The sequence below is a fragment of the Ixodes scapularis genome, unplaced genomic scaffold (genome assembly GCF_016920785.2).
Source record: "Ixodes scapularis isolate PalLabHiFi unplaced genomic scaffold, ASM1692078v2 PGA_scaffold8__174_contigs__length_109621045, whole genome shotgun sequence".
NCBI classification, from domain to species: domain Eukaryota; kingdom Metazoa; phylum Arthropoda; class Arachnida; order Ixodida; family Ixodidae; genus Ixodes; species Ixodes scapularis.
Window position 1 is genome coordinate 93746001 of NW_024609883.1, and position 24935 is coordinate 93770935.

General features: G+C 47.1%; 1 protein-coding gene across 1 annotated transcript; it reads right to left on the bottom strand.

Moving 5' to 3' along the window:
- Nucleotides 1-1393: 1393 nt before the first annotated feature.
- LOC115331359 (cytochrome P450 3A19) lies at nt 1394-22640 on the bottom strand (the record flags this gene model as incomplete). The annotated part of the gene is made up of 8 exons (XM_040206887.3): nt 1394-1480; nt 2005-2170; nt 2551-2691; nt 9830-9918; nt 14053-14161; nt 16794-16872; nt 18957-19056; nt 22503-22640. Coding segments are annotated over 8 exons (909 nt in total), but the record flags the coding sequence as incomplete, so codon positions are not given.
- Nucleotides 22641-24935: the final 2295 nt, after the last annotated feature.

Below are 24935 nucleotides of genomic sequence, written 5' to 3' on the forward strand. Positions count from 1 at the left end.
CCTGGCGGTTGGTCGTAGAAATGCTGACGAGAAACTGTGAGTGTCGCTGTCGTCACTGCGTTCCTACTTCTGACTGCTGTAGCTTCCGTGGACTGCCACACTGGAGAGCGACCTGCAGCAGAACAGGCGTCTGCCACCCACACCACAGCCGTTGAGACGCCACCAGGATCGCAACCGGCGACAGCATGACACTTGCGTCATAAGGCGGAAATCAAAGGACCACTTTTTACACACCAGTCGGAGTCGCCTTCCAGGCACACCAGGCACAAGACACCGTTAGGCAACATTGGCGGTCGCCATTTTTTGGAGCACGAAACGTGTGATTGGATTCGAGTCCTCGTCGAACGTAGACGCAGTACTCTTATTTGTTACGAGCTGAGCCGAGTTTACGCCGAACGCCGACAGAACCCTCTCGTGTCAACTCGGATAATTGGCGCGGCAGCTACTAGATGGCGCGCGCGTTTCCCACCGGCTTGGACACGATTACTACGTGACCCTTCATCCCAAAGAGGATAGCTACATACATCATCATCCTCATCATCATCACCAGCATCACCAGCAGCTCCCTCCAGTGGTTTCTTGCATCTGCACCACCAAGTCTCGCACAGCATCAGTGGCGGCGGCTTGAATGGACCCAGCTAAAACCAATCCTCACGACTTGCTGTCTGTGGTCAAGGATTCGAGCCGCTGCCTCTTCGGGATCGCTGACATCATCGTTGCGCCGCGGTTCGTGATCGGCGATCGGGATTCGGTTGTCTGGCTCGGCGAAACGTCGAGGGGCTGTCGTCTACGAGTGCAGCGCATGGGTCATGTACGAGAGACTCAATGAAACGAGCCCGCGTTTGCACACACGAGGTATGGGCAGTGCACGTGCGCAGTCGCCAGATTCGCGTAAGAGGAAGCGTCTGCGACTGCGCAGTACCGAGAGGAGCGCCACCGCGGTGCCGTGACGTCAGTGGGTTGAGTAGGTGTATAGATGATGATGATGAAAGCCAAAGAAAAACATTATCTCTTCGCCTGGCAAAAGGCTGAGCGTGAAATCAGAATGGAATGCATCGAATTTACAAACCTTTCTTTTTAGAGCGCTTGCCTCGAAATGTTTTCCTTCATTTTTAAAGAACGAAGTCGTGCTTTGCCTCGAACATCGCACTTACCACATAAAAAAAAAAAAAAAAAAAAAAAAAAAAAAAATGGAATGTGCACAGTTACAGTAACGCTTCACACGTTCCTTGTCACTGCGGTTTTGCATAAACTGTGAATTATGAGAAATCTCCAGTTTGTTGATGCATTTATTACGTTCATAAATAATGGTAATGTTACGATAAAAGAAGACGCAACAAAAAACTACTATGTTGATGCCTCCAATAATCTCGTAAACGTGAAGTAGCCTGTTTCAGTACTTCTTAAACTTCACGTAAAGCCCTCGCTTTACGTAACCCAAGACGAGCATATCTTCCATGTCGTTATCAGTCAGGTCAGCCTGTAACAAAGCGTAGAGCACAGGTAGCATAAATGCACTCCGATATAAAACATTGAATACGCGTTTAGACCATCATCCCAGAGCGGTGTCTTTTTGAGACGCTCTGTGACACACTACCAATACATCCTACAAAAAGTCACATCTGCACACACTTTCCGAGGCGGGTATCTTAGGTGTATATGACGAACCACTCACGTTGGTTGTGCAAAAACTGTCTGCGGAAATGTTCGAAGCATACGTATGTGTGAGGCAAACATGATCCGAACGTTCTTGAGGCGCGTCCTTTGTACAATAGACGAGCAGCGTGTGTGATAATACGAGGACTAGCGATTATACATCGTGTATTCTGTAGAATGTAGCAGTTGTGTGGCCGCGACTTTAAAGCGTTCTAGCGATAATAAGAGGACTAGCAACAAGACACCGTGTATTCTGTGTACAATGTACGAGCAGTATGGCTGCAGCTTTAGTGTGTGTGCTATAGGAATATTCTTCCTATAGGAATAATATACGAGGGCGCGGCTAACCTCGTGATCGGCCCGGGTGAGAAGGAGTCTGTACTTGGCGACCAGCTTGGCCGCCAGGAGCATGATGACGTTCTTTGAGAACGCCATAGCGAAACAGTTTCGGGGTCCGGCGCCGAAAGGCTGGTACGCACCCGCATCCCCAGGCTCGAAAGTTTCGGGACGAAATCTAGAGAGAGAGAACAAAACATTATATACATATTTGACAGATTGGAACCGTTTCGCATTAAATCGTAGCCACATGGCGCATGCATCGTACATTAAAAGCCCCCCGCCCCCCCCCCCCCCCCCCCCCCAAAAAAAAAAAAAAAAAAAAAAAAAGACGCGCTGTTTATTGCAGACATGATGCCCTCAAGCGTGTTTGCTTCTTGCATTCGTGTGATTTGAACGTACCTACATATCGTTTTTTATGACCGATGTAAGAGGGCCGTCATACAAGGAAGAAACGTGCCGGAGGCAGTTTCTGCAGACTGCCTTTTGTAAGATGCATTGGCAGTGTGAGCGCGCAGCTTAACCAATGACGAATGTTTGCTCGTTCAGCTCCATCACCTTTCGGGATCGAAGCTGCCTGGGTCTTGCCATAGTTCTGGGTCGTGATGAAGGAGGTAGGTCGGGATGACGATGCTCACGCCCTCAGGGATTTTGACGCAGCCAGCATCCAGTTCCTTTTCCACGAGACGAGTCACAAACCTGAAAACGTAAATGTGCCGTGAGGAAGACATACCGTGTTTTTCGCGCACTAGGCCAGTTCACAGGCTTGCGTTTGACTCCGACCGACTGAGACGAGACCGGCCTTTAAGCGCGTCGGCTTACGACAGGCTGCATTGCTGCGCAGCCGGTCCTAAGCAGTCCTAAGAGGCTTGAGAACCGATCTTATACTTCATACTTCATACTTCATACTTTATTGCACTTAAAAAGAAAAGGAGTATGGAGGGCGTGCGAGTTCTGCGGAAAGGCGGAGGCCCATGCAACATGTGTGCCCGCAGAACTGACCCTACATACCCCCAAAATAACTAAGCAATAACAAAACACACACACACACACACAATATTGATACACTTAGTCATTGATGCAGCTACACATATCTTGCTGCCTCACTCTGAAGCGCTCTAATGTCCTCACGGTTAGATGGCAGGGAGTGAGTCAATGAAGAGGGTAGGCCTCGCCACACTGAGGCTGCACGTAGCAGGCACGACTCGCGGTGTCGGAGCGTACGATCTTGTTTCAGTTTGTCGTATCCAATGATGCTGGTTCACACTTGTGACTGCTTACGACTTTCTGACTTAAAGGGACACTGACATGACCGGGTACTTACGCACGCATACCAATGTTTTCATTTGAATACGACCTACGAGAGCCCAACTGCCCAGAACACAATTTGCGGCTCGAAATTCATATTTTTTTTTCTACCCAAAAACCGCCGGTCGAGAATGGTTCGTCTGCTTGCTTTGCAGGGGTTGTGGTGACGTCAGAGAGACGCTGAGGTCTGATTGGCTCAGATGGGAAGGGTAGTGGGTAGACCTCAACGCAAGCTGCCTTGAGGTCTACCGACTATCCTACAAGCGGAGCCAATCGGAGCTCGGCGTCTCTCTGACGTCACCACAACACCTGCGCAAGTAGCAGACGAGTTGCTGTTGGCACTGGCCGGTTTCAAGCGCGTTCGCTCTTTTTTCTACGGTCACGCACGTGCCGTTCATACTAAGGCGTACCAAATATATTCAAAGTTGCGTGCCATCTAAGGCACGCATTGAGTATTAAAAATGGGAAAGAATATGAGCCTAATTTTCTGTGGCTTCATAGAAACTGCACATACGTTGATCGAGAAACATCGTTACACAGCTAGATCACAGTAAGTAGATGTACAGGTCATTCTCAATATGGCGACATACTGCGGGCTAGCCGACGCGATGGTGGCACACGACGGACCTGGAACCGCTACTTCGGAACTGAAGTTCGAGGTACCGGCAAATCGATCTTCAAGCGCAGAACAGAGACGGGAAAGGAGATAAGTGCGAAGCAATCGCACGACAAACGGTTTGTGCAACGTCCTCGTCGTCTGCTTCACCCAAACAAGAAGCGTCCGCCATCAAAATATCCCAAAAATTATTTCGACATCTGTGACGTCACTTCCATGAAACACCAAAATAGTGGCTTTATTATTTCGACTTCCCCTTCAATGCAGCCGTCGCAATGGTAGCCGTTTTGTGGTTTCGTCCTGTTTTGTGTCTGATGATGTCACTGTTGTGTTGTCGTCTTGAAGGATTCATGTGTTGCGTACCTAAGACGTTTCGGTCCTAGTTGGCAGTGGAAATGTCTTATTCAACGTGCTGTGTGAGACTGGCTCGACAGTTGTTCCTTTCTGACGTGACAGGCCCGGCGGCGATGTTCTGAGCGTTCTTCGCATGTCATTAAACAAAGGCGAGCTGAATATCCCTGTCTTGCCTGTACGTAACAAATGTAAGTGCGTAGAAGTAACACTGAGAAATTTGGCACGCTTTTTGTGACTTCATATCGTGCGAGCGCGTCTTCGTATGGTTGCAGTGGCTGCAGTCTCGCTTTGCATCTGGTTCCCGTGCTGTTTTTAACCAAGTTTCGTGAGTTCGTTGTTTAGTTTAGATTTTCTGTGTGGTACGTGTATAAGGAGCGGCTTAATTACGAAACGGTCGGCATGTTAAATAAAAGGCTGTGAACGCAAACATTGCTTCCTTGGTGTTTCTTGACCGGTGCGAACGAACGCAGGTTCTGGCAGGGTTGTACGAGTTACACGCATTTTCCAATTAACTGCAAATTTTATCGCACGGTATTTTTACATGATATCTATTTTTTTTTTTTTTTGACAGCCACTTTTGATTGCTTCCCAGTCCGGACTCCGATTCTGAGTTTGAGGCGTCAAAATAATGACAAAAATATTTGGACGAGCTCACGGGGGCCGTCAAAATGATTTTGAAAATTTTTTCACTCTTCCGGAATGGCGTCGCAGACGTCAAAGTACTATTATATATCATTTTGAAATTAAACGTTAAAATATTCAAAAAAAAAAAAAAAGAAAATTGGGTAGGGAGCGATGGCCACGTGGCTTCCGGCAACTCTCCTCCCAGTCTCCGTGCACATTTTCGGTTTCGAGCAGTTGCGTTTTTTTACTTTATTAAAAAAATACATGACTCTGTAGTAAAATATTGATTGGGTAGTCTTCTAACACCAAACTAAATCGCTTAACAAAAAATAAAAGAAAAGTTCGTTTTTTTTATGAAACAAAAAAGGAGCGCGTCCGTGTTTCCGTTTTTTTTTTTTTTTGGCGGGTGACTTCTTTGGCGCTACCTGACAGGCCCCATACACGCGCCCTCTTCCCTGATCTTCTTTCCCCTTTACAGCGGCAACGTTCTTTCGCGATTTGACGGGATTTCTAGAATCAAGGAGGCTATATGTTCATACACTTGCGACCGACTCCGACGCAACCTATTTTTAAGCCTCTTAGGAATGCTGAGGATAGGCAGCGCAGCAGCAGCGATGGTAATCGTAAGCGGCTTACAAATGCACTGACAGGTCAAAATCATATATTTGTTTATTATTCGAAACGATTGAAAACAATGCCTGGAGGTTACTTTCAAAATTCGAAGCTTAAAAACACAGTATTTGTAAAAAAAAAAAAAAAAAACACAATTTGCGGAAGCCGATTTGAAATTCCCGCGTGATCGGCGCTAGTGCGGTGACGTCAAAGATTGAGTCGTCCTGCAACTCGAGTTTCTCCTGCCGTGCCTGCCACCTATCGCTGTGAGCCGACCACGCTTCACTTCCAAGTTTGAACTTCTTTGGGGCCCTTTCAGGGATCTCAAATTCTTTGAAACAGTGTGAGGTCGAAGAGGACGGGAAGTGGACTTTTGTGAGCGACGTGAGGATCCATGTCCAGCTGCCGCTGCGTGCAAGGCTGCCGCCCGGCGGAGTAACAACCGAATCGCTGCACAGGTTCCTGAAGAATGAGTCGGAGAAGGTGTCAATTCTTGAAGGACTACTGGAGGGTTTCGGATGGAACTCCTTTATTTGTTCTTGACACTTTGTCGACGAGGATTATGAGGTCAGCCAATGCGTTTCTAGAGCGTTGGGGATTCAGATGGCACCTCGGTTGAGGCGTGGTGTCGTTCCTACGAACTTCCCGCAGCAGGTTACATCACACAAAGCAAAGCGCCCAAGGCTAAAGGGCTAGAGGTAAGTCTACCAAACATAGAGAACTTCGTCCTATTCGCGATCCAAACCAACGCGTTTTTGTGCGCGCGTAGGTCTTGAACTTCCAGGAAATTGCGTTTTTCGTGACGTTTTTTGCTGTTTCGGGTGCACTTTCTGAGTCACAACCATGCGCGTTGGTTGGGTCGAGCGTCCCAACCAACGCGCATGGTTGGGACGCTCGACCCAACCATGCGCGAGCGGAGAGCATCGGCCCTAGAAGGCGAAGAAACGCGGAGCTGGAATTGGTGCCCTCCACCGATTGGCCGGGAGGTTCGATCAGTGCTGCCAGTCTGGCAACACTGATCGAACAGTCTGGCAACTGTGCGCATCGCATTCCGAGTCTCGTCGTCCGCCATGATGTGCCTCGTCGTCTCGAGCCGGCGGCTGTCTGGGTGGAGCGAGAGACGACGGTGAAAGTGATCGTTCTGCGCTGCGCGAGACGTTAGAAGAAAACGTAATGGGGTGCTGTAGTGCCGTTGGGTGCTCGAACAGCGCGAAACAAGGGTTCAGGATGTACCGGTTCCCGCAAGGTAGAGAAAACCGTGCAAGGCACAAGGTCCGGGAGGCCAAAACAAGGAGGGCTAAGTGGAAGACGACTTCGAGTTCTCGATGGTGCGAGGTAATATTATATTTAATTTATCTTGTGAGTTAAACGGGTTTTATTTTGACTAAAACTGTGCAGCGACTTGACGCGGCAGCGTCAGGTGAAAGTGTCCGTTGATCACGAAGCCGTTTCCTGCGGCGCAAGACCTGCTACTTGCGAGCGGCCTAGCTTGCCAACTTTGAACTGTGTATACTGTAATTTCAGTATAAGTGCGAGCGGAGCCGATCGCTGCAAGCGCGTGCGCGTCGCGCTGAACGACGCGTGCACTGTACGAGCACGCGCGCTCCGTCGGCACGTTCAAAGCATTCGTCTCTCCCTCGTAGCTTTCTCTACACTCGAGTTTTTAGAAACGGCCTCGTAGCTCCGCTTCGCCGTCTCGCAAGCGCTTTTGTTTCGCTAGCGATACCTCCATTTTTTTTTTTAATACGCGTAGTAAATACTTACTTGTCATGCTTTTTTTTTTTTTAGGTGCACTTCTCAGACAGTGAATTCGAAAGCGCTTGTCGATCCCAAAAAGCTCAGACACAACGCGATGCCGACGCTGCTTCTTCACAACAAACCAAACAATGTCAGAAAAAAAAAGAAAACCCAAAAGACCGGCAGGTGAAGAAGCACGGCGGAAAATCACGATTGGTCCGCCGTATTCCGCACAACGGTGCACAAACCTTGTGATGTGGTAAACAGTCGGGGAGCGACCCAGACAATCGAACTCACCCACTGAAAAATGCGCACAAGGCCGCTGAGCTGTGTCGGACGTTGGGCGTTTTTGAGCGATTCCCCATTTAGAAATGAGTGCCGTTCGTAAATGGGCGGTTTGTTTGCTAATTTTTACACGAATAAAGCACCGAATCACAAAATGGTTGTTTTCCGACTCTCTCCTCACGGCAACCAAAGCGCGAACGGCAAAACCTACACGCGTATACATCGCACATCAATGGGGACCCACTTGCCGGGAGGCACATCATGGCGGGACTGGAACCCGCTGAATCCGCTAAACCTAGCGGGCCGCAAGCCCCTCCCATCCGCCGAACTCTCCCAGTATAAAAGGCTCTGGTTTTCGTGCGCGTTCAAAAGTTTACATCATCGCAGTTTCTTATGCGCGCCCGGAAGGCGCAAGGAATCGGCGCGACGTCACGAAATACGCAATTTATGGGAAGCGCACGGAAACGCGTGCTCAAAAACGCGTTGGATTGGACCGCGCCAACGTTACTAAAACACTCAGTTGGGAAACTCGCCGTCGAAACCTGGGCCGCTGGCGTCCACCGAGACCGAGCTAAATGCGACAACAGCGCCACTCTTTATCATTTGTCTGTACTGTGGTCACCTCGAGCTTTTTGAAAGCCTGTTTTTTGCGTAAAAACAAACGGAAAAGACTCTTTTTGTATGAAATTTATTGGAGTTTAGTACCAAATGATGGGTGCGTGATGTTTTTATCATCTTTAGTTCGCAAGGTTTTGCGGAACAATTAATATTGTTTTTATAAAACCATGCCTCAGCGGGCCTTTCAGGTAGCACGTCCCGCCCTAGGTGCATTTTAACTTCAGTAACTCAACGCGGCGCGTCTGCCGGAGAGACGGGGGTGGCGCCCCTGTAACCTCTACCGCTGCATCTGTTTCAAAACCAAAATAACGTTCCTCGAGAAGCCGCTGCGGGAGAAATGGTGGCGTTGTGTTCGTCATTAGCGCGGTGCTCGGAGACAGTTTGGGGCCACTTTTTCAAAGCAGTCTCTATGGGAGTTTCCCAACTGAGTGTTTTAGTAACGTTGGACCGCGCTTTACAGGTGCCGAACGCCGCCCTGTTTTCCGAAATAAGATAACAAGCCAGGAGGCGAAATCACTTCGGGACTTCGATTTTCGATATTTCAAAAGGGGCGTAGTGCGTTCCCATTTGCGTTAGAAAAAATGCTTGTTTTACGAATGCCATAATTAAATAACATAGAAATGTCGCTCACAAACTTCTAAATTTTATAATCACGTCACAAATAAAAATGAAGCTAGGATGCGAAAAAAAAAAAAGAAAAACGCCAAAAATTAAAAACAATAAATAAACGCATGTGATTTTTTTGTTGTGGTACTTTTGTTTTATTTATGAGTGTTGTACTTATGAAAAAATACCACAACGCGTTGCTGTGCTAGTATTTCTTTAAAAGCCAGTTGCGTCGTAGTCGTTCGCAAGTGTGAGAAACAGGCATTAAAATCTCGTGCGGCGAGAGAACACACTGGCGCCATCTATCGGGTAGCGACGTGATATTTCTGTAAATTTCCTTTTTTTCTTTTTTCCGCGCACCATTCTTTCTTGATTAAAAAATGTTTTGACCATGCGATTATTTTCTTGTAGATAGTACGTACTATTTACATTTCATCTCGCAAATACAGAAATACCTTCGCTCACCTCATAGAATACCACCTCATAGATGGCATCAGTGCAGTCTGTGCTCTTGTCGTGAGAGAACGCAAGAACTGGGTCGCAAGCAGGGTGTAAGATAGACAGGTGGGGAAACGGCCCATAGAAACCTACCGCAGCGCCGTGACCCGATTGTGTACTCGTCTGCTTGCGGGTGGCTTGCGGGTACTCCCGATTTGCGACAGATGGCGCTGCGGCGAGAAGAAAAAAATTGGAATCGAATTTGCATGGAACTTTATGGGAGAGTGCGCAAAATAAACTGAGAGCACGACAGTCCTCCATTGAAAATCCACGAGGAACCTTCTCCGTCAGTTTAACCGGTCGCCAGCGTTCGCCCACCCGGAGTGAAAGTTCGCGGTGCTCCACATAAATGGCGCCACAGAAAAAGAGAACACCGAGGGGGACACAATCCGGTCGCTCATTTGGCTCTCGTTTCACCACCTGTCTATCTTACACCCTGGTCGCAAGCAAACACAAGTGTGCGAACATAAGCCTCAAACTGGCCTATACTGCCGCTACCACTAATACCGCGATCAGTTGAGAACGGCAGTATCTTGCTCAAATAAATAAATAGTAATAAAATTGCTCTGTATACATTACCCTGATGGAGACGAATGTGTCCGCATAGATTCGAGAAACACTTGTTCCAAATATTGCATCTTTGGCACGGCATCGTAGTTGATGGCACCCTGACCGATTGGAAGAGTTTCAGGGTAAAGCAGAAAATACACGAGGGACGAAAATGGGTGCCGGACGGCAGTATCCATAGCAACCGGAGCTAGCGTCCCTACGTCACTTCCTCGAGGTGCCGCGTCGCTCGGATCATGGTCGGTTCAGAGCATAGAGTTACAATAATACAATACAATTTATTTTTCTTTTTTGAATACATTTCGCTCTGTGCCTACGTGAGCCAAGAAGGCTTGCGTGTGGGACGCGGCAGGTGACTAACAACCATGATTTTTACAGTTTTATCTCTTTCTATGAGTTTATACAAACCAAACAAATTATAAAAAAAAAATCAAATAAAAAATCATAATGTACGCTAAAGGTTCAACTGGCGCCAGTGTCTATGCGACTTCCGGGATGCAAATTGAAGCAGACAGCAACCAGTCTACTTTTGCGATGCTCCTGTGCATTCCTATGGGGAAACGCGCGTGCAATTTGTCTTCTAGCAAAAAAAAAAAAAAAAAAAAAAAATCATGAAACATTTTTGTTATTTACATCGTACCGAATAGTATATACCTTTATTAAAATTGTAAGAGTTTGATTGCTTTAGTTAGCGACTTTTCTTTTTTCTTTTATCAGTGAACGATCATTTCGCTACATTTCAGGCCCAAACCTCTGCTCCACTGCAGGTGTGTAAAATTAAAAACAAGCGACGATTCTAAGCAAAATAACAACCGAAAAGAATAGAGAGTGTGTTCAAGGTTCGTCAGCATTCCGGTGACACTTAAAGGAGCGATGCAACAATTTTAGTACCGTGCACAAATACAGCTTAAAACGGATCCCTAACGTTAATGACCTATGAAACACGCGTTCGTTTTTCACCCCACGCAATAGAAGTTCCAGAAAAAATTTAAGAAAAACGAGCAGCGTTCACCCCCTCAACTCGCAGCCAGAACAAGCGGCCACGTGATCTGGAGCCGATTATATGCCGCCAGTGTTGATCATAGCCACGCGCTGGGGTTGGCAAAGCGCAGGACACGCGCTGAGTTCCAGACATTGTTATGGCTCGGCTGTTGTCGTCGTTGCAGCGATTGGACACGGGTCACAACCCGAATACTTCTCGAGCTAGCAATTGTCACGAGCCCAAGTCGAGTGCCCACGCAATGCTCGGGTCCAATCCATGAACCGCATTCAAATATCGTCACCTGGGTGTACTGCGATCCCCGAGTTACGTCATCAAATTTTGCAAAGGAGAGATTGAATGAAAATCATCGCTTTTGTCCTTGAAATTACACCGCAACCAAGGCGTTTCTTGGCCAATGGCGTTGCGTGCGAGTATCCTTGAGTCCCAGGTGTGCCAGTAAGCTCGTGTAGAGAGAAAAACATTCTAATTGAATATCGTTGCACAGCTCCTTTAAAGGGGCGGTGCAACGATATTCAATTGGAATGTTTTTCACTTTACACGAGTTTACTGGCACTAGTGGGACTCAAGGATACTCGCACGCAACGCCACAGGACAAGAAACTCATTTGTTGCGCTGTAATTTCGGTGACAAAACCGAGTGTTTTCATTTAATCTCTCCTTCGCAAAACCTAATGACGTAGCCGGGCAGTAGCACTACCGCCCAGTGACGCTATTTGAATGCGGATCATAGATTGGACCCGAGCATGGCGTGGGCACTCGACTTGGGCTCGTGATAATTGCTAGCTCGAGAAGCATTCGGGTAGTGACCCGTGTCCAATCGCTGCAACGACGAAAACAGCCGAGCCATAACAATATCTGGAACTCAGCGCGTGTCCTGCGCTTTGCCAAGCCCCGCGCGTGGCCATGATCAACATTGGCGGCATATAATCGGCTCCAGATCACGTGGTTGCTTTTTCTGGCTACGAGTTGAGGGGGTGAATGCTGCTCGTTTTTCTTTATTTTTTTTCTGCGACTTGATTGCGTGTGGTGAAAAACGAACGGGTGTTTCATAGGTAATTAACGTCAGGGATCTCGCCAGGAACTATAACATATCGCCAGGAACTATAACAACTGTATAAGTACATCATCTTTACACCTGACAGAAAAAGAGAAACCATTTTTAGGCATCTAGGAGATCGGTGCGCGTGAATTGGGAAATTCGGTGGTGCTAGAGGTTGAAGAAGACAAAGTTATATAAAAAGAGTTGTCAGTCAGCGCGGTTTGTTTGAATTTTGCTTTATTTTTCGTGTGTAAGGTGTGAGTGTTATTTGCTATAGTGCGCTGTGGTGTGTTTTATCATGTGCAACCAACTCGCCCAAGCTGCTACGTCAGGGATCTGTTCTAAGCGTTATTTGCGAAAAAGACAAAAATCGTTGCATCGCCCCTTCAAATATTGATAATATGCCAGTCCTGTCACTATATGAATATGACCCCGTCTTGGGCATCTTTTCGAGTGGTTAAAAATATTAAAAACGCAATGAAAAAAGTACGTGGGCTATAAAAGGTCTTTTTTTTTTTTTATCAGGCACTCATTCTCAAAAATTTCGAGCGTGCTAGTGAAGTTTTGAACGCAGAACAAGCATTTTCGCACATACCAGAAAGAATAAAGCTGTACTTAATAAAAATCGAATTATATGACGTGGCCTTCAATTTATTTTGATCGTACACAGCGCCGACGTCATGTTCGCGATAACAGTGTCCGACGGTTCACATAAAGGCATGCACGAAGCCGTTTTAGCACAATGTTTTGCGCAATGATTTTGAAAAAAAGAAAACACACACACACACACACACACACACACACACACACACACACAAAAAAAAAAAAAAAACCGTTGCAACTGATGAAATATTTCGTCGGCCTGACTGAGAAATGTTGCAATCTACCTAGAATTTACAAATTATTGGGGTTATTTGCTCTTTTATCCGAGCGCAGTGAGAAAATGCACTCACTTTTTCCCCTAAAAGTGCATTACCGGAAGTCAATTTTTCCACTGGTTACTGCCTACTTCAATTTGCGACAGCACACTAGCACCAGTTGTACCTCTAGCGCACACTCTAATAACTCCATGGTTCAGGTGAGGCCGCACGTTGGGCCGCACGGAGCGACTCTGGAGCATCTAGAGGCAAGCTGCGAGCACCGCGCTGCACCCAGTTTCACCGCTAATATGTTCCATGCTTAAAAATGGAAATATGCAATTTTAAAAGTTATTAGTAAATAATATTTATAACTATATTACAAATACTTCAGGCCTATCTTGCAATAAAAAAAGAACCATTTTTTTTTTCATTGCCAAATTAATCTGCGCATGGATCGACTGCTCAGTCTCCATTCAAATGTAGCGCTAGCGGTTGGAATAAAGTTTCCGAACTTACCATTATCTAATAGAAACGTTAAAAGCGATTTTTGAAGACCCTCACGGAGGAAATGGCGTTTAACAAAGACTGCGAATCAGGAAGGTGAATGACGTCTTCTATACTGTGAACGAGCCCTGTTTTATCATTGAAGATTTCCAGAAATCGCTCGTAACTTTTGAGCAAGGTAACGGCACACTCTAAAAATATCATCTGATTCCAATCGGTAGCACTGCATGTGGCCGGAGACTGAGCACTTGGCGATGTGTAGTTTAATATGGAGACAAAAATAACACGGTTCTTTTTCTCCCGAACACTTTGTACTTCTATCAATAAATTTATGAATCAAACTAGGATTAATCGCCAACATGATTATAAAAGCGTTTTAATGTAGTACGGCACAAGCACCGTGTCCTCTTCAGGAAGTATTCTGAGAAATCTGTACCGTCGTACACTCGCTCTATCTCTAGGCAAAGTATGGCATCGGTCCCCTAGAAGCCCATGTCTTAAATATACAAGGTGTTTAAAAAAATAAAGTTTTGAAAGATACATTAACGCGATCTTGTGCAGGCGAGTTAAACGATCAGGGGGGCATAATACTGGAGAATAAATGGCGCAATAAGTCGATTATATAGCTAAGAATTGTTATTTAACATGTTAATTATTGAAGATAAATATATGATTCAAATCCGAAACTTACTGAGCGTCATCGAAAACCACAAAATGAATGAACTTTACAAAGATTTACGGTTGGTTTCAACTTTCAGGCCGCTAAAGCAGATTTGGCCGGGTACAGGTCTGAGCACAAATAGGTCCGAGTGACAAAAGCGCCGACTCACCCCATTTTGAAGTATGCCTTTAATCTCGTCCCGGACTTTTTCTTGAACGTCTTGGTGTCTTGCCAGAAGGTACAGTAGCCAGGACGAGTACTTGCTCAGGTTCACGGTTCTGAAGCAACACGTACGCTCGAGGGTGAATATCTACACGCGGTGCCTGAAGCGCGTCTCCGAACGCTCTGTTTAGCGTCCTATTCCGCCCATGCATCGCAAGTGGTCCCGAAACGACGACAAATGACCTCACAAAAGATGGAGTAAGAACGTTGGGGCGCCTTTTTCGAACGCCCGGCCTCCTGCACGCGCTTGTTGCTTTCCGCCGTGCTTTTACTGCGCATGCACGCTGGAGGCTCATGAGACGCCAAAGCGCCGTCGAGGGTAAACTCGCGCTGGAAGTGGGACAACCAAAGCTCCGCCCTGCCGTTCTCATACTATCGCTGACTATCTGTATCAACATGTATGAATTTAAAGGAAAGGAATTCTATCTTTTTTTAACGTCTTTTACACTAGGTGGAGCAAAACACCGCCCATTATAAAGGGCATAGCCGTTTGTATCTGAGCCGTATACAGAGAGGGTTTGGTATTCATCGGGAAGTATAGGAGGCAAAGGAGGGGACGCCATTGGCCGAGAGCACTGATCTCAATGACAATTGCTGGATCGCGCTTGCCGCTCCCGCAAGTGAAGCCACCGGGCCTCACTCGCTTGGGATACGATTTGCCGTTTTTGCTAGCCTTTGCTGCGGTTTTCCAGCGTGCTGACGACACGTTTTCTACTCGTTCGTCGTCATTCGCCGAAGAAGTTTTTTGAAGACTCTGTGTATTGTTGAGACTCGCCGTTGTGAACACGTGGAAAAGTTTACGAAAGTGCAGTGTCGCAGGAAAAAGGCACAACGCGTCGAAAGGAAGGGCTGGCGGCGTGTTCAAAGCATCCTTGGCACGCCGAAGTGCCGTGTCTCTGTGCCTTCGCGCGCTTGGATACCGACCAAGAACCGACGCCGTGTGAATGTGTTTAGCGAGTGCAATGTGCGTGAAGCCGTATCAAAAGGTACAACTCGTCGAAAACGTGTCGCCGGTGTCGCGGCGTGATCAAAGCTTCCTTGGCACGCCGAGTGATGCATCTTTGTGCCTTCGCACGCTTGGATACCGGTCAAGAATTGACGCCGCGCCAAAGTTCTGAACGTGTGTCGCGCGTAGATGCCTTTAGATCATTTATATATATCGGCCACGGAGTTCTGGATCGTCCAGCTGGTCCGGTGAGTTGCTATCAATAAAAGGGGGAGATCTGTACCTGTTCTTATGTACTATATTAACCATGGCTATGTCCCAAATCTACTCTAATAGATTCCGTGGGAGCACGAATAGGGCAACGTTGTGGAGCCAGGGGGGTTTTCGAAAGCAAAAGTACAAGACGGCGAGTATGAAAATCTTTGAAGCGCGGCCGATATGGTCGTGTGCAATCTGTTGACCAATTACAATTAGGCGAGCCGCGCTCAAACGTCAAGTGCAATTAAGTAGGTTGATAATAAGCCAGCACTGATCAGTGATGAGGAGCTGTTGTGCACGGTATTGTGTAAATCGTCTAAGGACGAAAAAAAGACGTACCTTCTCCCCATCTTCCGTCGCTAGTGGACGCTGGATTAAGCTCGTTCCTAAACCGCGAGAGGAAAAGACGCTGATCCAGAGGGACGAACAGCTTCACGCACATTGCACTCGCTGAACACATACACACGGCGTCGGTTCTTGGTCGGTATCCAAGCGTGCGAAGGCACAGAGACACGGCACTTCGGCGTGCCAAGGAACCTTTGAACACGCCGCCAGCCCTTCCTTTCGACGCATTGTGCCTTTTTCCTGCGACACTGCACTTTCGTAAAATTTTCCACGTGTTCACAACGGAAAGTCTCAACAATACACAGAGTCTTCAAAAAACTTCTTCGGCGAATGACAACGAACGATTAGAAAACGTGTCGTTAGCACGCTGGAAAACCGCAGCAAAGGCTAGCAAAAACGGCAAATCGTATCCCAAGCGAAAGAAGCCCGGTGGCTTCACTTGCGCTGCAGCGAACAAGCGGGGAAGCGCGATCCAGCAATTGTCATAGAGATCAGTGGCCGAGAGCGTGCTGGCCGAATTGCCAGGCCGTCTTCAGAAATCCGAACGTGGCCAACCAAAAGCAGGAAATAATACCCTGACGGTGGTCGCGAGAAACAAGCTTAATAAGTGCGTCGGAGTAACTCTCGGTGACTGAAAATATGGTTGATGTGATGTTTCAATCACGGTAACCCAAAATCATAATGGAAGAGCGCGACTAGCGGAACTATCGACATACACTTGGTGCCTGATGTGCGTACGCCAGGCACCGAGGGTCCGGAATCTGCCGTCCGAGCGGTCAGATTCCCTCTGAGCGGAACAGAGTTAGAGTGGCACATTCCTTCCTTACATCTTTTTGCGTGATCAGAATCGAAACATCACCTGCACTCTATTTTCAACCATGAAGAGTTACTACATTTAACCGTTCTGCTCTTCTTAAAACTGTTTCTCGCTAGCATCTCTAGGGGAATCTTCTCAGCTTCTGGTTGGCCAAGAGAGCATGCCAAGGCCTCTATCTGCGCCTGGTGCACGCCCTGGCTCTGCCCGTCCTCCCATTGACCAAACTCTCTCTACATACGGCTCTGATTTGTATCCGCACTATCCATTGATACATCCATCCAGCTATCCATCCATTTCTTGTAAGATTAGTTCTGCTACTTGCCCTGCTGTCAGAACGAGGGATGCGTTGCTCTCTACCTCCACAGGACTCAGGAAGGATTGTTTTGGCGGCGTTGCTTTCCCTTCGGGAGAAATGAAAACGAACATGTATGGGTAGACATCACAACAGCGTAGAACTGCGTGTGCACATTATAAAGCCACCGTTACACTGGTCATACATCAAGCGAAAAACACTGTGTTCTTTGCAGACACATGCACAGAATCATCAGCGAGCACGCCTCAAGAATGCTCCAAGCATGCATCTTTCAAACATACGAACACTTTGAACATGTCTACCAACGGTCTTGGTACGACCAATGCGACAGAATTGCTACACAAGGAGTTCATCAGACAGTCTCCGCAGACTGTCTGTTGAGTGATGGGTTTGAAGTGTGACCGTGCCCTAATGAAAGGCTGCTCTGAAGCCTTTCATTAGCTAAGAAACGCAACGCGCGGTTGACCCCGAACACCTTATTTTCGCTGCGGCCTACGAAATGAACCCTCCTATCTGCCTTCTTCCACAGACTTCTTCGATTCACGAGCGCCGTCTGGGGAATTGTTTGGGAGCTACAAATGGCGGGCAACTCGACATGACCCCCCCCCCCCCCCCCCCCCCCCCCCCTTCTCCCGTCAAAACACAATGGCATCGTGCCCTTGTATCGGTTTTCATTGCTACTGATGCTCGGAAAAGAAGAGTAAAAAAGAGGATATACACGCAAAAGTAAATGCTGCATATATAAAAGAAAAAATCCTTTAGATTAGGGACAACAACTAGGAGAACACAACACCGTCTTATAGTCTCAAAGGTTTTTTTCTTCTTCTTTTTTCTCCACTATGATTGTTTATTAGCTCGACTGAGCAGTAACCCTTATTTCAGTGTTGATTATCTTGGTCGTGCGGGACGCTGCCCTCCGAAAATGGTGACATCCGAAAGCATGATCAGGGGAGAGGGTGCACGCATGAACAGAAGCTTCCCGTGCACAAGCATTAGCCAATCAGAAGGTCGAAGAACGAATGACGAAGCCAAAAGCTTGAAGGTAGCCAAGACGCAGCCGACGCGAGTCAACCAAGCAGCGATAAAAGTGCATAGTCACAGCGATCGAATTGTATTTCATTGGATCTCTTATCACCGGCTATATCGATCACGCACTCAAAAATCCTAGGATCGCGTCACATCCAGTGTGCGTGATTGATTTAGGCGTCGATAAGAAACGGCCAAGGGCGACAAGTGCCGCGCCTTTACACTCTCTTGGGGCTGCTTGATTGGTCTCAGCGAATAGTAGGGCGTTGTCTACGGTCGGTCTTGAAGTGAAATGGAGTACGATGTGGCAGATATTTGTCGAACCTGAGGTCTGATATCGGCGACTGGTTCGGCGCACCTTCGAACCTTCGGAAAAAGTTAGACGACGTTCGACTTTTGAAGACCGTTATCGACGGAAGTCGAGTTTTGACGACCGTTTTTATAAAAACCTGTTACTTGAGGAACACACACACACACGCACGCACACTCACACACACACACGCACACACGCGCACACATACGCGCGCACACACACACGCACACACACACATACACCAGACGCACGCAGACATACACACACACACACAGAGAATTGCTTAATTATTGAGTTTGGTTAATGTGAAGTGGTGCACTCAATCAAAACAGCACCCCTCCTTCGGTAGGTGCCGCGACAGCTGGTTTGGTGGTTATGAAGAATGGTAGATGAATGCTTGTGCTTAGCGGCGATAGGATATTCTTTACCTTTCTCTATTAAAAATAATTTTCATCCGATATTAGTTAGTTGTTGGATTTAGAAGCTTTGGCTAGGTGGCGCAAGCCGCCGCCCGAGAAAAAGGGTTCAGCCGTATCTGTCCATCCATTCATCCATCAAATTTTACCCATGCGGATAATAATCGAACTTCAATAGAACTTTTTGTCGAATTTCTTCGTGTCACTTTTTGGTGTCGCTTCATTCTAGATATCCTTTCCCGGTATTGCATTCTGTGAGACGGTCGGAGTGTTGTGTCGGAACCGAACTACGTGTGTCATGCTTCCGCTTCTTGCCGCCGACGAACGTTGGCCGGTTGAAAAGCGAGTCTGGTTTACACTTGTGACAGGAATTTGCACACTTGTAATGAGAGCCGATGCTTGAATGATCATTCCTACCCTCATCGGTTCCAATGGGGACACCAGCTGCATTGGGACCGCCGCAGTTCCTGTCCATTGCGTCAATCAGAGACTGCAACAAGTCCCTTTTCTTGCGTTCCTTAACCATTTTGAAGAAAAAAAGAAAGAAAAAAAGTGGATAACTAAGTTGTAGCAGTGTCTATAATATGTGTTTATAAACGACAGTTCTTACCGCTATGCAGATACTTTTTTCCCTACTCTATCTCTTTGTATCCTCCTCTCCGTTTGTATTATTAATAGTGTGAGTTCTGTGCATGTTTAGACAGCATGGGTGTTAGTCAACCCCCAATGGGCGCCAGGTGTCTCACTGTGGATGACAACTTTAGCCAGTGCAGTACCACCTCTAGCCTGGGGATTTTAAAGGGACGATGGGAATATTTTTTAGCTTCTTTCTTTTTACCTCTCCTCCTAAACTCTGAAGCGAAATAAGAAATCACGAGGTCGGGACGTAGTATTTCGCCGGAACTGGAAGTTCTCAAAGCCCCCTGAGGGTCGGCGAGGTGAGCCGCGTTTGTTTCATCGACGTAGATAAGAACAATGTGAGATTGTAAACGCTGACGGTGTTGGTTTCGGAATGTAATGATTCCGAGCTTGCACCGTGATGTTTAAGCATACCGCGGAACTTGTCATTCGCAAGTGATGATAAGTGCCGTCCCGGCATTCATTGGCCACGAACCACCAAATTATTCGTCTACGGATTAATTGTTGACGAACGCATACGTCCGAATCACGGTGGAGGAAACATGGTGATGACTCTCTGTCCGACGAGGCGACCGCATTATGTTCGGCGTACTGAGCGCTTCACTCGCACGGGGATAGATGGCGCCCAAGTATGGGATCCCTCCCAAACCGACTGCTCCGGTTGTTTCTCCCAGCGGTGGTCCCGCATTCCCTCGCTCACCGCTTCTTGTTGTACCTCACCGCCGCCACGCCGACACCAAGTCGCCAGAGTCCGTAAATCTGTGTTCTCTTCCTTCTTCGTCTTCTTCTTCGGGTTAAGGCTCACATCCGTGCACGATGGTGGCACCTTTGATCGACACAGCACCAAAGCAAAGCACTAGGCCAGCCACTGGCCGAACACTACCACCACACCACTACACCGAGAAAACGGTGAGCGCGCTACGCCGCCGATACCGTGGCCGCTGAGGAGGGACCTCATACCTCAGCGCCCTCCACGGCGGCGCGGAACTAACTACTCCTGGTTCGAGGCTAGCTCCGAATACGATGGTCGCTCACTCCGCAGTGGAGTCAAATGTGTTTCTTCCACCGTAGTCCGTGAAGCAGTGCGCGTGTCCAATACGTGAGCTGGGTTCGGCTGACGTGCTTTTGGGTACCGCGGATGTGTAACAGTGAAAAGGCGGGGAGCTTTCTAAAGAAAGGATGATAAGAAATAGTCCGCTATAGTATCAATATTTCGTATCGAAATGCAGGCCTTTGGCTCTCTACCCGCGCGTAGTACTCTTCTTTCATTCCACTAAACGATACACAATTAGTAAAATCTTAGTCTAAAATTTTTTTTTTTCATCCCAGAATTTATTCTATGGTCTAATAATTGGGTTGTGGGGATATTTATACAGCGTGTAGTTGGTCTGCCATTAAAGTTGCGACGAGTCACACGCTGTAGATGAGCAATTTAGCCAGTGCAGTACAACCGCTAGCCTGGGGTCTTTAACGTGCACCACGCAGTAGTGATACACGACCGCACGCCGGTACGATGCTCATCCAATTCCATGGTCTCTTTAACGTTCATCGTGCACCAGGCAGTAGTGATACAGGACATCACGCCGGCACGTAATGCACATAAAATAAACCGCACTGCTCACCATACCGACGCTGTGCCTGCAACCCTCAAATTACTAATCCCCAAATGTAACATCCCTGAAAACAAGCTATTTCATTGCAAGGTATGGCTTTGCTGTCATTAATGCTGGGGCTGTGGAGGAGGGTCTCAGACCGTCCGTTAAAATCAGTGGGGGGTCTCAGACCCCGTGAGACCCCCCAGACTTTAAGCCCTGTGTGTGGGGTAGTGTTCTGCTTGTACGGTGTGTATTCTGTGTGTTCAGAGATGTATGTATATCTACCATGTAGCGTTCACAAGTCGGGGGAACTTGAAGTAAATTTGATTTAGAGTTTGCTGGCTAAAGAGAGCCATAGGGTAAGTCATAGAGAAGTCTTTAGCCAACCATTAGAAAAGATAAAGAGCGCTATGGCTGGACAGCTATAAGGCCATAGACAAAGCTAAAGAGGTCCATAAAGGCGACCATAGAAAATGCTAAAGAAAGCTATAAAAAATTCTTTAGCTGATTGGGCCAAATAGTTAAAGCCGACCATACAAAGAATTTTCTATAGCCGACCAGAGAACATTTTTGCATGAGATCAACGGTTTCGTTCTCACGTCGCAGCTGTTGCTCTGATCGAGCAGTTGGAAGCACTCTGAAATCTAGGCACACCACGTCATTTCGTGTCTGCTAGCAGCTGTCAAACTGAAGCGCCACCTACAATAGCTGCTTCGCTTGCCAAAAATAAAATTCGTTCCTTTTTTTCATTAAGAAGTCAAGGCATTGCGAAAAGCTGAAACTCCGTTTAAATATCATTCAAGCGGTGGGGATAGGATGAAAAAGTTTAAGAAAAAGGAAAGACCAAATCTTTTTATGAGCCTACGTTCACCTAAGCATAATCTTGTCAAAACACAAAATGCCAATGTAAACACCTGTAGAATATATATATATATATATATACATAAAATCACGCACACAAAGAAACAAACTTATTTGCAATAAAAAGTATATTGTTTTTATCTTTGACAGCTTTGTTTTACTGCCGTGAATGCCACAGGTGCTCACAATCTCATTTCTTGTTGTGACGAAATTAGGCTTACTTGGATGCAGGCTTACTGAGAGGTTTCGTTTTTCTTTTTTTATTCAAGTAACGTTATGTTTTAAAAATTTTGTATCCTATCCCCACCAGCGTTACATTCCGTCGGATTTCCAGAATGCGTAGTTTTTCATATGGTCGAAACACCTGGCTTCATTTACTTATACCTCACCCTGTAGACAGGCGCCCGCCCAGCATCCCCCGTTGCTATTGCATCATCGCCAGGATAGCGGCAGCCAACAGCGCGACACGAGTGTGACGTCATCAGGGGAAAATCGAAGGTCCACAAAGGAGGACGCGGTAAAAACACCACTGGGAGGCGCGATCGAGGCACTCACTGAACTGACACGCGCATTTCATTCTCGGACATCTGATATAGACGCTTTGCAGCAGCTGTGCATGGACGCCGCCATAACTGACCTTCAGTTTTTGTTTCCTCTTATTTCGTGTATTTCACTTCATCATTACCATACCAGGCTGCAGGTTATTGCCACATTAGATTCAACTGTGACCTTTTCTGAAGCATCGGCCTTTGTAGAGGATCGTCAACTACCGTATCAGTTGCTCGGCATCTCGGTAAGACAAGAGAAGGTCAGCAATGGCGGCTGTAATTTGGCGCGTGTGTAAAACGTCTATACGCTTCTTACTCACGGATGCATCCCATTTTCGAGCGTAGATAATCGGAGCAATGGCATCTTGAAGCTCCCGCACCCCGGGCTTCTGGACCCTCTCAGTCACCCTCAGCACGAGTTGGATGACGAGAGTAAATTCTGGGAAGCAATCTGCGCGAAAGAAAAGAAAGGACAGAGGTTTTCGAGTAGCGAAGAGCGTTCAGTGGAAGCTGCTCGCATCTCTTCACACTTTAGCAGAGCGAACCCTGTAGGACGAGGCTGCCTCCTTCCTAGCGTTGGCTCTGCTAAAGGGGAAAGGGGTGGGAGGAGTATCCCCGGAACCCTTAGGACCTGTGATATCTTACAACGAGAGTACAATGGCACGCTGGCGCCATCTATGAGGTGGTCCTCGCAATGAGATCTCACTAGAGCTAAGGTTCTGCGATATTTACGTGATCAAAATAGGTACTCTAACTATATTAAAAAGAAGAAAAAAGTCAGTTTATAACATATCAAAAAGTTTCAGGCAAAAAAAAAAAAAAGGATGTGTGAAAAAGAAAAAACCAAACAAACAAACAAATGCAAGAAACTGAAAGTGTTAACGGCTTCCCGATAGATGGCACCAGTGTGTTATTTTGTCGTAAGATATTTTTAGAGGTTTTAAGGCGCACGGTCGTAAGGTCGAAGTGTGGACCAACCTTCACGCCAACAATGGTCAAAATGCTACAAGGCGGATGTTTCTGCGTCTGCTGCCTCGTGTAGCCTTTGGAAGTGCTAAAATTATTCGTAGCAGTTACTATCTTCCCTTGCCCCTTCTAATGACGATCTTTTTTTGAGCGAGTTTCCTGCCAAGGAATCCTGGAACAAAGTCTTAGACAGGTGGATATGGTTTACCGAAATTGGTGGATTAGGAAGGCGGGTAGTTTTTAATTTGGGCGTTCGCATTCAACAATTGACGGTACGAGATATGTTTCTTTAAAGAGGCAGAAAAATATGTTATCTTAAAATCCTGAACGAAAAAAAAAAAAAGGAAAAAAAGGAACAGTTACATTTTTTTAACTAACGGCTAATTCTTCTCAGGGAAAGCGGCAATCAAAGAATACTTTTTAACCAAGGGTGACAATATCCTATCACTTTTTCGAGTGTTCAAGACTGTTGACAACTTGAGACAGCCAGGGCGTGACATATTGCCACGCACGTCCTCGAGGGAGCGCGTGCGTGGCCGAGTGGTTTCCGTGCTTGGTTTTCGCACACAGGCCCCGGTTCGATCCCTGGGAGCGGAAGCTTCTTTTATCTGTTCTTTTGATTTAGCGTTCTCGTAAATTCAAGAACCTTCTCGCCTGATCGTGTTACGAATGTTCTACGCGCCGTACATTCTAGGCCGAATTAAAGTCCGTGGATCTGGGAAAGTAGCGCCGATGCCTTCCCATCTTCTAGCAGGACAGAATTTGAAGACGACGACGTAGGTGACGCATTTTTCGTATTTTTGACTCCCACGTTGCTATGACCACCGTGACGTCTTTCACGAGCCGCTCTTGATTAGCTGTCCGTCCCCTTCGCAAGAGCGGCCGTTCGCAAGGAAGCGCTGTTACAGTGGCTACAAGTAGCGCTGTGTCGCAAGAACGGCGTTGCAATTGCGAAATCGCAGGCAAATTCGCACCATGTGATCGCGCGGACGGGCGCTTTGCCGGGCGGCGGGCGCGTGCCCGCGCCTTAGGCACCGGGTTGGCTAGCTTGGCTTGTGGATAGCAGAGCCTGTATATACTGTACATAGCGCGTTTTTGGTTTTGTTCTAGGCATGACAGCACTGTTGTAAATAAAGTTTTCTAACCAGGATAAAGTTTCTACACGCCTGGTCCTGCGCTTGTTTAGAAAGTTCTGGGGTGTCTACGATTCCTCTTCTGGGAGGGTGGTCATGATGTGTTTAAGGAGAGAGCCGTACTGGTTCATTGCTGGCCACTCCCAAATGATAATAACCGAATAAAATTGCCTTAGTTTCCATTTCTAGGAAATGGCCGTCGCCGAAATCTTCGAGAAATATGAGCATCGTTCATCCTAGTGCCACTAAATAAGCTACGCTTCAGAGTAACAACACTTGGCCATATTGTAGCTTAAAAATCATGGTTGCCAGTTATCTGAAACTTTATCTGGAATCACAGGAAATGCTTTTTCGTCCTCCACAAATGTTTATACAGTACGCGGCAAAGCAAAGCAATATTACATGAGCTTCCTAACACCGAATGTAATGCAGAGGAAGTTGCACTTTTGAATTATGACGATAGGCAGTTTCGTCTGTTCTCTACAAGCACCTAAATGGCGGCGCCCACAACAATGTCGGGGAACTGAGTGCCGATACTCTAAGCGCAGCTCATTTAGTGGCTCTAGTTCACCCCGAGGCGGATCAAGCAGCCACGTTGCCTGTAGCCTATCCTATGCCGCCAAGGTTAATCATAGCCACGCGCTGGGGTTGGCA